Here is a 14,361-nt window from a genome sequence, read left to right as displayed (position 1 = left end):
AGCAAAAAAATACAGGCACATGTTTAAATACATTCCCTTGATTTGGTTCTCTCTTTCTGCCAAGCACAAACTCCACAGGTGATTTAACTGCAATGTCTTGACTTCCTTCCACTGTTCAAAGGAATTCCAGTGCATCATACACCAGTCCTAGATTCTATGATCTCTGCTGCTGCAGCTTTTCCAGGAAAGGATCACTGTTCTAAGCTCAAGGATTCTCCCTGTGCTGTCTGCACAGGGGTCAGGCAGCTCCTCGATCAGAAATCAGCTCTAGGAGACAAAACTGCAGATCTTCACCCTCCATACTTACCCAAACCACCACTTTCATGTGTCAGGTTTCTGGTTTGCTCATTTCAAAGGCAGCTTGGGTTGGCACTAAAGCACACAGAGCCCTGGACAAGGACCTGGATATTTCCTGACAGGTCACTGAGCCGGAGCCTCGCGTGCTTGTCCCAGCAGCTCATTTGTGCCTGCTGTCCTGACAGCCTGACATGTGCTGTCAGGGCTCCTTTCCTGGCCAGCCTGGTGCTACACCACTTCCCTAATCCACAGAGGCACTTACCAGGCTCTTACTCAACTCCTGATGCAAACCTGGTGTCTCTGGAATCCAAACAAACCCTCCAAACCCTCCCCCCAAATTATTATTATCGATGGTTCCTCCATTAGGCAAGCTGAATACTGAAGGCAGCACAGGACACAAAGTATGAAAAAGGTATTTATTATTTACACAACTGCTATAGTTCCTTAAGAACAATATATACCATTTTTTTTATTTGAAAGGGTCAGTCTTCTTTCAAATCCATGAACTGCATAATGCACAAGTGTTGGAAATGCCAAACAGCAGTCACGTCACACTTCTATAGTGCAGGCATAAGCAGCGCAAGTAAATGATGTTTTAAGAACAGTATGGCTGAATATTGTATTTAAACACAGTGTTTGCACTTTGACAAGATTTAGCTAGAAGAGAACAAGGGTTTTGTTCATGCTTTGTTAGGAATGTGACTTTCCCATCTGAGGTTTAAACCCTTTATCTGACATATGGGGAGTTTTCAGGCAGACTGCTTTTCACTGACCAAGTAACAGTGGGTTTCTCTCCCTCAAACTTCAGTCTTTTGTTTTCCAGTAAACACTGCTTTATAGTACAAGTTCACACACTGGGGTAAACTGGCCACAGAGGTGGTACTTTCCCATCTTACTGTCTTGCACAGAGAAACACTGACATACTAATACATACCAAACTTAGACAACTCGTATTTTATAGACTTAAATACTGGTATGGGAGAGGGAGACTGTTTCTAAAGATGGAGGGAATAGAGGACTTATACAATTCACACACTGCCAAGGTTGGCTTTTTAATCAACTTTTTTGGTCTAAATATTTTTTTTTTCTAGTCTCAGAATGGTTTTGGTCTTTGATGGTTATGGTTGTACTTCAGCAGCAAAGGAGAGGAAAGTATTTTGAGAAGTAACACCAGAACTGAATGCAAGAAAAAGCAACTGACTTGTTTCTCCCACTTTGAGCTTATTGCTGTGATCTTTTAAAAAACCCACAACCAACCAACTGGAAGACCAAGTTTAGCAGTCGTTCTGGCATTGGGTCCAGTGTCCAGCACTATTATACTCTAGCACAAAAGCAAGGAAAAGTCCAATGATCTTAGTGATGTTCCCTTCAATTCAGTGCCACACAGTTTTATTAGTGTTATTGTCCTTGCTTCTTTGAAAGATACCTGAAAGAAACAGAAAGAGAGTTTTTCACCAAGTAAGAGGTGGCCACAAATATACCTGGGATCTTAAGATCCAAGTAAGACTCTGCTTTCTTTTCTCACCAACAATCCTCCTACTGATAACCAAAAATTAGAAATGCAGTCAATACCACTTACGATTTTTATTTGATTTCAACATCTTTCAATTCCACGATAGGTTATCTTGCGGTAATTCAAAGTCGTGTTTTAGTTAGACTCTATCAGGCTTTTTAAACAAAAGGGAGGAAGGAAATGGAAACCTGTTACATTCTAAGAGGATGGAAAATTACATCAGCTGGAGAAGTAGCTTTTATATCCTTTAAGATAAAAAGGCCCATTAGTAATGGCACTCCTTCAAATAAATTCAGGACTTTAATGAACTGATCCAGCATAACTTGAAAAGAACAGCCCTGCAGCAGCTTCTCCTGAGAATCTGAGTGACTCTGAACTGCTTGAATTCTGCTCTCACAGCTCCCTTAGCACCAGAGCTGGAGAAATCTGCCTATGTGGTGTGACAGTGAAGGCTCTGCAAATACTCTAGGAGAAAGAATCCAACCAATTTCACCGACAGTGGGAAATATCCAGTGAATTTCACTGCTTTTAAGGTCTAACATTTCACTTTCTGTTCTAATCAGGAAAGAGAAATTGTACCAAGTCTGCAAGACTCCTTTTTTTAACACTGAAGGAGTGGTTTTCCAAAATTTTTTTTTCACATGCATTAAAGCCTCTGGCTGTTGCATAAAACCAAGAATAATTTTGCTCAAGCCCTTCAGTTAATGATTTTCTAGCAAGAATTAGGATGCTAACTGGTGCCCTGAGCACTTGGAAAACTCTTATTCATAAGACAGTAACTTGGAGCTGATGAATCCTGCAACACCACCCAGTCTGGATTGTGCCTGAGAAGTACACTAACACAACAAAGCTTTCAAGTAACTTCTAGTGAAGCTGCCTTAAAACAAAGGATTTGGGACCTGAACCCACAGTCTAACTTGGCTGGGGTGGAAAGACAGAGGTTTCCATGGACCATGTTCCTTCAAAACTCTTTTCCTTTTAGGATGCATAATTGGCAGTGCTGAATATTGGAGGAGTAGGAGAACACAGATGCATTCTGTCAAAATCTTATAATTTTAGGGAAGCTGCCCCAACACTACAGCCCTATTAAAATTTCCCCACAACCAAAGGACCTTTATAAGTGTAAGTTCTAAAGTTCATCAGTTCTGTTGTTTCTGGTGTTTGTAGAGAAAACCTCAAATAAAACAGGGGTCAGGGACAGAAGGAAGCAAGGATTTTGACTTTGTTCTTACCTTTCCCAATGTTTGTGATTCAGCTCCAAAAAGTCATCTAATTTTGCTATTTCTTTGAGGTATTGGGTGAGCTTTAGAAGCTCCTTGTCTTTATCCCGATTTAAATGTGCTTTCATAAAAGGCCTTATCTGTACAAAAGAAATAAACTGGGTATAACCATTTGCTCACAGAAAGAAAAATGCTTTAGCTTCTCTGTCATTTGCCACCTGACTCAAATATATTTTCAGTAATAAGACAAGTTATAACCTTTCACAGGTAAGAGGAAGAAAAACCTTTTCCAGTAGTGGTCAGATCCAATTTGTCCTGTTCATGCAAACTGGACTGATGGGTTTTTACCTTGCACCAACCAGAAAAAAATTCTTTCCTCTTGCACTTCTTCAAGCCTTCCCCTCCCAGACAGACTGATAAAATGATCTGGAATGGACTGCCACATTTTCTAATTGATTTCACAGAGATTTTTTGCAGGAGGGGTTTCCAGCTCTGCATTCTGAGTTGTGTGACATCGTCAGAACCAGAAGATTTTTGTTCAGCAAAAAGCCTTTGACTACAACCAGAGCTGTTGTGAAAAGAGATGTCAGAAGCAAAGCTTATCTGACAACTGCTTTAAGCTTGGAATACATTATACCTGGGCCTTGTTTTAGTGACTCAGTGCTCTTATCTGCAGCTGTTAACAACACTTTGACAAACATCTTTCCAATGTGAGCTAGAGGGACCTCTCTGGATAATCCCCTCCCAGCCAGATCTTTGCTATTCCTGATTCTCCTTCCAGTTAAGATCATCTTGTTAGATTTCATCAACCAACTGCTCTCCACTTCACATCATGGATACTTTCAAAGAGATATCATCTTGGAATTTCTGCATTTGAAAACATCTTTTTCTTTTTTTGAGAAATTTGTGCGAGTTTTTTTAGCACAACACTGCTCTACCATCAAATGTATGTAGAAATTTAAGTTGCACTCTTCTTATTCAGAACCAGCAGTAATAACAGAGCACACATTGGTTGATAGTTGTATAAAATGAAATGTTCACTGTTCTATAGTCAAAATGGCTCAAGGTACTAATTATTTCTCATATGGAATACTTGTGATTATCCTGTCATACTATCATGAAGTATAGCCACTTGTTATTTGACTTATTTTTGAATATGACCACTCTGGATTTTGAACATCACATTTTCAATGGTGCCTGTCAGCAATGCCCAGCTTGATTACAGCTTGCAGGTATAACTTAAGCAGAAATACCAATTTCATTGATTTTGGTAATCTCTTAAACCCTCATAGTGACACAAGGTTTATTTAATACTACTGTTAAAGGAGATACTAAGCCAGACAAATGGCACTGTAAATTAAAAGGTTTAACATGCATCTTTGCTAGTTAAGAATAGTCTTTCTGTATGCTACAGCAAAGAAGTAGAATAAAGTACTACTTGAAGTCTTGAGAAAAAGTAGCAGTAAGTGAAATTTCCAGTTTACCTTGAGTCCATTCTGTGGGTTCATCAGGAAGTTTCGGCCAATATCATCAAACATAATAGTATTTTTTTTGCTGTAATATTCTGAAAACTTTCCCCAGATAACACCAAGAGGCTTCACCTGCAAACACAACACAGTACAAGGTATCTGAGGTAAATCAGGTAACATGCAGGAGATGAAAATACATTTATAGGAACCTGAGTCCTAACTTGAATGAACACTTGTATTCTTCTGCTTTACCATTAGAAGGTTGGCTTTAACAAAGGAAGATGTGAAATAAAATAACACAAATATCCCCCACACTAAGGAAAACCTTTCTGTTGGTATTAAGTTTTCTTGCAACAGTTGCCTACAGTTTAATTTGAAAGCTGTGACATCAAAATATACCACTCAAAATATTAATAGAGACTTCCAACAGAAAAAAATCTGTTCCGAGATTCTTGCAGTTTTCCTGCATGAAAACTCCCAAACATTTTGTTGAATATTTTAAAGGGGTGTGATAAAATGCCAGCTGAATGTAGAAAAAGGTTAGGAGAAAAATTGGTACTTACATCTATTAGTCCTCTCCGAGGAGTGTGCACTGTTATCATGGCAGCACTGTCCAGCATGAAAGTTATCTTGTAGTTTGCATTGGTACTCACCCCGAGCTCCTGCATCACAAAGATTTATGATTAAAGCTCCTAATTACGACAGTTTTACTGCTCAATAACTGGAACCACAATTATAGTACATTGCTTGTCACGGGGTGAGCTGTGGAGGTTTACCAGAGACACGCTAAAAATAGATACCTGGGGAAATTTAGATTTGTTACACAATGAGGATCATAAAAGTGCACCCAGGGATTTATTTTTAGTGTTTAATATCAGGAACTTAACAGCTGATGCCGGCAGAAAATCAAAGCAACTTTGCAGAGAAGGCAGAATACAGAGAGGTTTTGCTCATACCTTTGCGCACAACCTCTCACAAGTTCTACACACCTCAACTTTACTGCAATTGTGTTCTGGCTGCTCTTTGTTCCTCACAGTGATTTGCACAAATCACAGCCCAAACCAAGATGGAATATCCAGGAACAGCTCACTGTGACTGTTTCCTCCTGCACATGTCCAAGATAACCAATGTTAGTGTCAATTTGCACTTCTAAGATTTGGTAACTCCAGAAATACTCTAAGTGAAACAATTTTTTTAGAAATAAACAACTTTATCTAGATGAGGGAGCATAATTTCCATTTCAAATCCTTTCCAAAGCTGCAAAGTACCAGTAAAATCTGCTGACATGGTACAACACAGATATTGCTGACAATTTCTGCTGTGTGAAACAGCAACAATATGCAAACCTGTGTAACAGGGAGAAATACCCACTGCAGCAGCTCTCTTGCAACTATCCAGCTGCATTTAACTGATTTGCTTTTATTTAAAAATGGAATCTTGCAAATGAAATGCTCTACCTACCTGAGTCAGTATCTTGTTACACTGACAGAACCAGCTGTTCTAGAATGTTTGAATTTCAGGCATAAAAGGGTGGTGACTGAGAGATTAAATTTGCTTGTCTGATACTCCCTTCTTTTTAATCCTGTGTGGTACTTTAAAACAGAAACTTTAATGCCAACTATTGCTGGAATCACAGCTCCCTGACCAAATGTGAAACTCTTGGAGGGAAGCACCCCGGTGCCATCAGTTTAAGGAGAAAGTGGCATCTAGTGGCAGGAATCTCAATGGATCAGGATCCAGGAGGAGGGCTGGAAAAGCAACCTGGAAATGCAGAAAGGTGACCAGTGCAGGGGAAAGAGCCCAGTTTTGAACAGAGGTTTTCCACAAGATTGAGTCCTAGCACTACTGTGACAACACAATGTAAACGTGTGACACTGCCATGAGAATGCAATGTTTGCAAGGCTCAACACTGATTTTACTTGCACTAACTTCACTCTATAGCTCTGACTAAAGATTCTCATTTCTGAGAGGCATGTTTGCTTAGAAAAAACTATAGCAAATGATTATTTTGAGGAAGAGAACACTGAAAAAATGTGCTTTGCTCTGTGAAAACCTGAAAAAGTAGTGCATAATAAAAGCTTAAGTTTGGGCAGGTTTTTCCTGGAATGGAAATAACTTTTGATTTATAAACATAAAAAACCCACCAACCAAAAACACAGCAATTCTCAGTAAGCTCATTAGATTTACAGCTAAGCTGGACTGTAAATATGTTTACCACAAAGTCAGCTGTTCAAAACTGGCTTCCTGCCTGATTCCAGTAGGGAAGAAACCAGAAAGTGAAAGAGCTCTTATGGGATGTTTAAGAAGGCATAGGAAGCTTATTAAACAGAACCCCCAGCTTTACTAAGGGTAGAGATAAATATGAAAGGAGTTTCCTCTTGATAACCTACTCCAGCATGTCACATCTGTCTGTTCCTTTAAAAAAATCACATTTAAAGACTGGAGCTCTATAATTAGAGGTAAGATGAAAGCAACCGTGCAGGGCTGCGTGACGAATCCAAGTTTCAGCAAGTACTGACTTGTGTTTAGTTCTGCTAAATTTATCACCTGCTGCTGATGGTTTGTGTGGAATTCTAAAATTAGATTTAATCCAGTTTTGTGATAAAAGATAATTTCAAGTGACTATGGAAATTGAAACAACTCGGGTTGTGATTCATACAACCTCCCCTGTTTCTAACTTGCTCTACAACGTTGAGCATGAGCCCAGCTGCATGAAGAGTTACCCAGACCAGAAACAAATCACGTGTTTTCAGAACAACTTACTTTCATTTTGGCTTCAATCCACTTCATATTAGTAGCAGCTGAAACAGAAGGGAGAAAACAGAAAGAATACTTTTATCAAAGCAAGTCATTGGCAGGCAAAAAAAAAAAAAAAAAAAAAGAAATAAGCCAAGAACTTGTTCACTTAATATGTCAAATTTTTTCACAAAATTGTATTTTAGAAAGATCCACCTTTGCTGCAGCTTTTAGGGCCACTGCCTTAAAGAAAGTCTTCCTTCATGGAAATCTGTTTTTGTTTGGAAAAGCTTACTTTTCAAATGAACAACTAGATGAAGCCCTGCAAATATTTCAATCATTTTCTAAATCAGCTGTTACTGAACTACAGCCTGCAAGACCATAAGAGTGGGATACACCTGGCCTGAGGAACCTCACTGCCTGTGTAGGATAAAATCATATAAATCTGTACATAAAATCTGTAAAGGACAAAGTGTCAACATTGCCTACTGATCTAAGAATATGCAGAAACATTGTTCAAGACTATCAAAATGGAATTTTGTAACACAATTTTAATATGGTTTTTTGAGCCCTGCACTGGCTGAAGTCTGTTCTCCAGCTGGACAGGAATTGAACCTGAATGCAAAGGCAAAGGATTAACCAGCCACCCCTGCAGACAGGAGAGTTTGGTTCATTTGGCAGTTCACTATGTGTTGTCTGCATTGAGATTATTTGTAAAGCCACTATCAAACAGTGTTCTAATGTTGATTATACAGTTCTGTTATTTCAGGCAGTTCTTTGTACAAAGTAACACTCAGTAAAGTGATGCTTGAGCTTTATCCTGTGACTAGACCCATTCTTGTGAGCAGTATGTGGTGCTCTTTCACATAAGAATTGGTATTTTTCTAAAATATCTCTAATAGTTGTGTGAATTACAGCAAAAGTTTTCTCTGTTGTTTTAGATCTTGTGACTCACACTAAAAAGCAATATAAAAACCTCCCACCTGGAGTCTCTGCTCTGGATGACAATTTACAGTAAATTCTTAGGCATAGAGTATAATACTTACACCAAATTACAATATCATAGTCCTCGTATGCAGAAGTCAGGAATTCATGAAGGTATGGCCTCATCAGTTCTACTCCAGTTTCAGCACATGACCTGTGGTCTAAAAAGAATATGAGAGATAAGCAATTCAGTATTAAAGTATTAGTTATTAAAAGTCCAGTCTGATTTTCCTTTCTATTCACAGACTCCAAGTTTCATGAGGGGAGCACTGAAGCACTTTAAGATCATAAATGATTTGATATCAAACTCCCATTCCTATTTTAAAGGAGGAAAGACAAAGCAGAGGGAATATTTATTTGTTGGTCTCAGAGCTTCTTGAGGGCTTAGCAATAATTAAATCAAGAGATCTCTGAGTATGAATATCTTTGAAGAGTCAGGGCAAATCATCAGTGGACTTAGCAAATTAGTAACTGGCCAGATATGAAACAGATTCCTTCAAACCTAGTCCACTTAATTGTGTGAACATATATCAAGCTCATTTCAGAGATGCAAACATTCCCTGTACCAATTCCAAAACTGCTGCAAAATCTGCCAGCAGAAGACCTCTCAATAAAAATTTTAAACTTAGAAATAGGTTGAATTTTGATGTCAGATTGGAAACAAATGTCATCAGAAAGGAGAGCTAAGGTAAAGGTATAAAGGAAGGCATTATTTTTACTGCTCAGAGTCATGCTGCCATGGCACACCTACAAACCAGAAAGTTAAGTCAGAAGGAAAATTCTGGCTTTCAAAAAAGACCAGCTTGACAGAATTTTCAAGTAAAACGTGTTTTTGTGAATGTTTAGTAATGATATGTAAATAACATTTGAAGCTGTTCTCCCACATCCCCCAAAAGTGGATTCAATCAGGTACAGAACGGGATAATTATTTTACAATATCTTGCCCTGCTACTGTGATGATCAAGATACAAGTTGTCAAGGGAAAGACTATCAGGACAGAAAACTGAATTACTGCTTTTTTATGTCTTTTAGCAGCAATTAAATAGTTGCTGCATTAAAATCAACAACATGCAACATTTTAAAATGCTTTTTAAAATGTGAGCAGAAGACCACAAAATCATACAAAGCAGAAGTTTATGTCGTACAACACAGCAAAGCAAAAATCAAGAAACCTGAACTGGCAAACATATTGAGCTCTTAAACAAAAAAACCCCACAAATTGCATAAAAACTCACCAAACAGTGTATAATCAACATCTAGCACCAGCAGCTTTTTCCCTTCTCTAGGAGGATTCAGAATTTCCACTTTGTACTCTTTAACTCTACGGGAAATTTTTAGTAGATTTTCTTCCCTGATGTAACAGTGCAAAAAGTTACAGTTAATTAAAATGCACAGTCTACAGTCAATAACAAACAGTTTTAATAGCTTGAACTCCTAACCTGTTTTCTACTTCCACAACTTCCTCTTCAATATCAAAGTCATTGACCACATCATCGTTATCCGGAGGCGGCCCAAGGACATCTTCCTAGAGGAATAAAAATAATAAAAGATAATGAGGATCAGAGAGGGAAAATAACAAGGGATATCAAGTTTCTGTTACACATTACAGGGCAGGAATACTAATTAACCAAAATTTTTTCACTTTATTAGTAGAAAGAATTACTAAAGTATACTGATGATTGTTCAGATTTAAAAGGTTTGTACTTCAAGTGCAGAACACCACAGGAGTTTTATGAGTACACTGCTCTGAGAGTTCTGCAGCAAAGTTTACATTAAAAAGTGCAAAGAGAAATCTATTGTACTATAATTTATTTAAAAATTACTGCAATACTCAAAATTTAAAATCACAATTAGGAGACACAATGCATTTTTTCGTGTCTAAGCTAATAAACAAGCAAATTATTTACCAAACTCTCTTCACGTGTGCCCATCATCATTATCTTAGTATTTGGTTTCAACTTGAGGGCTCCAAGCTTAACATCATCATCTGCAGGTTTCCCTGTAATGCAGATTTATTTTTTCTTAATTGAGGTAGGGATTTTTGAAAAATATCAATACATTCCATGCTTAATTGAAATAAGCTCCCTTTAAAATACCAGCTATGCCCAGCTGTGTTATCATCATCTTCCACATACAGTGTCCTGGTTTTGGCTGGGATTCAGTTAATTTTCTTCTTGGTAACTGAAGCAGTGCTGTGTTTTGGGTTTATTATGAGAACAATGTTGATGGCACACCAGTGGCTTAGTTGGCGCCAAGCAGTGCTTACTCTAAATCAAGGACTTTTCAGTTTCCTGTGCTCTGACAGTGAGCAGGTGCACAAGGGGCTGGGGGAACTGGGCAAAGGGATATTCCACACCACAGCATCCCATGCCCAGCGTACAAACGGGGGAATTGGCTGGGAGACACTGATTGCTGCTCAGGGACTGGATGGGTGGTGAACAACTGGACTGTGGCACTGGTTTCTCTGGGGTTTTATGTCTCTCTCTCCTATTTTCATTACTATTATTATAATAATTGGTATTATATAATATTTTATTATTTTTCAGTCACTGAACTCTTCGTATCTCAACCCATGAGGTTTACTGTTCTCCCCCAAGTTCTCCTCCCCACCAGGACAGTGTCAGCCACTAAAAAATGAGCAGGTAGATGTATTAATAATAAACAATACCCAGTGATGTATAAGGTGTCTGTATTCATGTTCATTGCAGAGCTACAACTGGGAAGCGGATGCCCTGTCAGTGTACACCTCCTGCCTAGGATTAGGGGATGTTTGTCCCTAAACACCTCAGGCACAGCCCCAACAAAAAGTAAGTAAGGACAATTACCCTTCATTTTAAGCCCAAGCAGTTTTTGACGCTCTGGTAACACTCCAGTGAGGCCTTTCAGAGACTGTTTCAGGTCCAACACTGTGTCCTCTTCTGACAGGGAGGTTATCGTGTACTCCTGTCCACCCCATTTTATGATGAGAGAGAGAGACATCCTTGAAGCATATGTTCAGTGTTACTGTCTGAAAAATCTGCTGCAGGAGGGAAACACAAAGATCATGTAAGGAAGAATGAGGAAAACTACTCTTTTCAGAAGACAAGCCACAACATCTCCTTAAAGCATTCTTGACTCTTTATTATATTGGACATCAAAGAGCTGTTTGTTTCCCCTGAGCAGATGATAAATGTGTTGGGAAAGTGCTGAAACAAAGGGAGAAAGAACAGTGTTAAAACTGGGGCTCTGAGTTCCACTTTGATGTTTTCAGCAATGTCACATTCACATCTGCTGTGTGCTCTGTGCAGGTACAGCCTGTGCACTGCACACTCGAGCAGAGCACTGCAGCACCACAAAAGCCATTGCAAGGCTCAGAAATGTCCTCTGCAACACTTATGCAACCAAACCAGCCACGGGTGCCTTTACAGATGTAGTAACAGAACAGCAAATATGAAATCCCTACCAGATATAAGCCCATAAAAATAGTTCTGAGCCCAACAGTCCATTTTTGGCACTGGATTTCTCTAATCCCTTCCACTGTGCAATACCTGCAGTAATGCACACCCCAGGTCACATCTCACTGTAGCAATATCAAAGCAGGAATTTGAAAACAAAGCCAAAACACACTCCCACACAATGCAATTACACCCCAAGAACTGCACTTTCATTGCAATGCTCACAAAACAACCATAATTATACTATCTTTAATTTACACAGCATCATTTATACAAATCGTATTTAACAGTTTAGTCCTACATTAAACACAGCATAAAAACAAGATTTTTAGCTTAATGCAAAAGGAAGGATGTGTTTTTAGTCTGTTAGGGCTTAGAAATAGAATCAAGGAGATAGAAAGGTATGAAAAGGCTGCTACAGACAGTCAGGAGATGCAGAGAGCAGATCTGTGAAAAATCTAAGGTTATCAACCTTCAAGAAATGTGAGTCTGACAATTCTAAAAAATCTCAGAAGCCAAAACTCTGATCCTTCTTCCTCTCTAGATTTGTATTCTCAAAGGTTACCCACACTCAGAATTTTTTTTTCTCTTTTACACAGTAAAGTCTATGGGGAACAAACCTGTCATTGCTCAGGCACAGCCACCAAGCTCAGAGCAGATGAGAATTAGCGTAGGTACAACCTCCTTGCTAAGGACACTACCAAGCTCACCTCCACACTACTGCCTCTAAGAGCCCTGAAAACAAATTGAAAAGTAAAACTCGTATCACTGGGAAATGAATTTAATTTTTTCCCAAATATACTGTCAAATCAGACTGGGACCTGGTATGACACAGTGAAAAAGACTCATGAAAAAGGGGTCTTAGAAGCACTAAGAAATTCTGCTGAGGTTAAGGCTGCATGCTGTAGAACAGTTGGTAGAACATTATCATAAATTATTCATGTCCATAATCCTTAGACTAAGTCAGAAAGAAGAGTTTACTGTCTGTTTCCTTACCCGTACCATACACCTCAAATCATTCTGCAAGGACATGCACATGGCAAGAACTAAGAAAACTTCTGCAGTCTCTGACCAGTGCGAAACTGAAAAGATCATCCCTCCAAAGCTGAGCCCTTGACCAACTCTCAATCCTTACAGATCTACAGTTCTGTCACGACAAATCCTACAGGAAACATGACACTTTTATTCCCTGCCAAAACACTCAGGGGTTCGAATCAAGGAAAATGGGAAAATGGTTTGGGAGCACAAAAAGACACGGGGATTTCCAAGGGTTCTACCATCGGGGCTGGGCGCTGGGCAGCACTGAAGCTAATCCAGCTTCCTTTGGTTAATTTCATCTTCAAAGCCTTCACAAGACCCTTGGGCTACCAAAACCCAATGGGTTGGAAGGCCAGAGAGAGCATTCGAGTTCTGTTGTTAAACTGCGGCACTACACCGCTTTCCTCGGACGATTCCGAAGACAGGCATCCACATCTTTGAGCCCCACTAAGCAAGGCAAACATAAACGCCCTAAAACACCCCAAAGTGCCCGGGGAGCGCAGGGGGCCGCGCTTCCCGCAGCACCGTAACAGGTGCGGGACGGGGTTCGGGGCCGGCACCGCTCGCTGTCAGCGGGGCTCTCCCGGCCCGGCACCGCTCGGTGTCAGCGGGGCTCTCCCGGCCCGGCAGCAGCTCGGTGTCAGCGGGGCTCTCCCGGCCCGGCAGCAGCTCGGTGTCAGCGGGGCTCTCCCGGCCCGGCAGCAGCTCGGTGTCAGCGGGGCTCTCCCGGCCCGGCACCGCTCGGTGTCAGCGGGGCTCTCCCGGCCCGGCACCGCTCGGTGTCAGCGGGGCTCTCCCGGCCCGGCAGCAGCTCGGTGTCAGCGGGGCTCTCCCGGCCCGGCAGCAGCTCGGTGTCAGCGGGGCTCTCCCGGCCCGGCACCGCTCGGTGTCAGCGGGGCTCTCCCGGCCCGGCACCGCTCGGTGTCAGCGGGGCTCTCCCGGCCCGGCAGCAGCTCGCTGTCAGCGGGGCTCTCCCGGCCCGGCAGCAGCTCGGTGTCAGCGGGGCTCTCCCGGCCCGGCAGCAGCTCGGTGTCAGCGGGGCTCTCCCGGCCCGGCACCGCTCGGTGTCAGCGGGGCTCCCCCGGCCCGGCAGCAGCTCGGTGTCAGCGGGGCTCTCCCGGCCCGGCAGCAGCTCGGTGTCAGCGGGGCTCTCCCGGCCCGGCACCGCTCGCTGTCAGCGGGGCTCTCCCGGCCCGGCACCGCTCACTGTCAGCGGAGCTCCTGCCCCGGCAGCGGCGCGGCCCGACCGGCAGCGCCCGCTCTGTGCAGCAGCGGCCGCGGAGCCGCTCCCGCCCGGCGGGGGCACCGGCCCGGCCGCGACACCAGCCCGCCGTCCCCCCGGCCTCCCCCCGGCCCCCGCCGCACCCACCGGGCTGTGCGGGGCCGCCGATCCGCCCCCGCCCTGGCAGCGCGGAGCGGGCGCTCACCCCGGCCGCGGGACCGGCTCCGTCCCGGCTCCGCCGCGCAGGAAGCGGAACTGGCGCCCGGCGGAAGCGGGAGGGGCCCGGATGTGCGCGGGACCGGGCCCCGGGGGGGGAACCGGCGGCCCCGAGCGGCGCTCGGGCGGCGCGGAGCGGGGGATGCCGCGGGCCGTGCCCCGGGCGGGGGAACTGGAGCTCCGCGGGGCTCCGAACCGGGAGCGAACGCCGCGGCCCCTCAGCGCCGGCCTG

At 42.6% G+C, this 14,361-nt stretch overlaps 1 protein-coding gene across 3 annotated transcripts; it reads right to left on the bottom strand.

Moving 5' to 3' along the window:
• Nucleotides 1-705: 705 nt before the first annotated feature.
• UBLCP1 (ubiquitin like domain containing CTD phosphatase 1) lies at nt 706-14,159 on the bottom strand. Of its 3 annotated transcripts, none has more exons than XM_066197112.1 (11): nt 14,119-14,159; nt 11,045-11,238; nt 10,127-10,218; nt 9,659-9,744; nt 9,455-9,570; nt 8,282-8,380; nt 7,263-7,300; nt 5,063-5,161; nt 4,515-4,631; nt 3,043-3,170; nt 706-1,723 (listed from the first exon to the last, which is right to left on the bottom strand). In XM_066197112.1, exons 2-11 carry the CDS (start codon nt 11,196-11,198, stop codon nt 1,696-1,698), a joined length of 957 nt encoding a protein of 318 aa, XP_066053209.1. In that variant the 5' UTR covers nt 11,199-11,238; nt 14,119-14,159; the 3' UTR covers nt 706-1,695. The 3 variants fall into 3 exon arrangements, with proteins under 3 accessions (XP_066053209.1, XP_066053208.1, XP_066053210.1); XM_066197111.1 differs by having other exon boundaries at nt 14,061-14,158; XM_066197113.1 differs by having other exon boundaries at nt 11,045-11,235; nt 14,061-14,157.
• Nucleotides 14,160-14,361: the final 202 nt, after the last annotated feature.

Source organism: Chamaea fasciata, unplaced genomic scaffold (assembly GCF_029207755.1).
Source record: "Chamaea fasciata isolate MVZ Bird 193981 ecotype frontalis unplaced genomic scaffold, bChaFas1.0.hap1 SCAF_15, whole genome shotgun sequence".
NCBI classification, from domain to species: Eukaryota; Metazoa; Chordata; class Aves; order Passeriformes; family Sylviidae; genus Chamaea; species Chamaea fasciata.
This window is presented reverse-complemented; position numbering and strand designations above follow the sequence as displayed.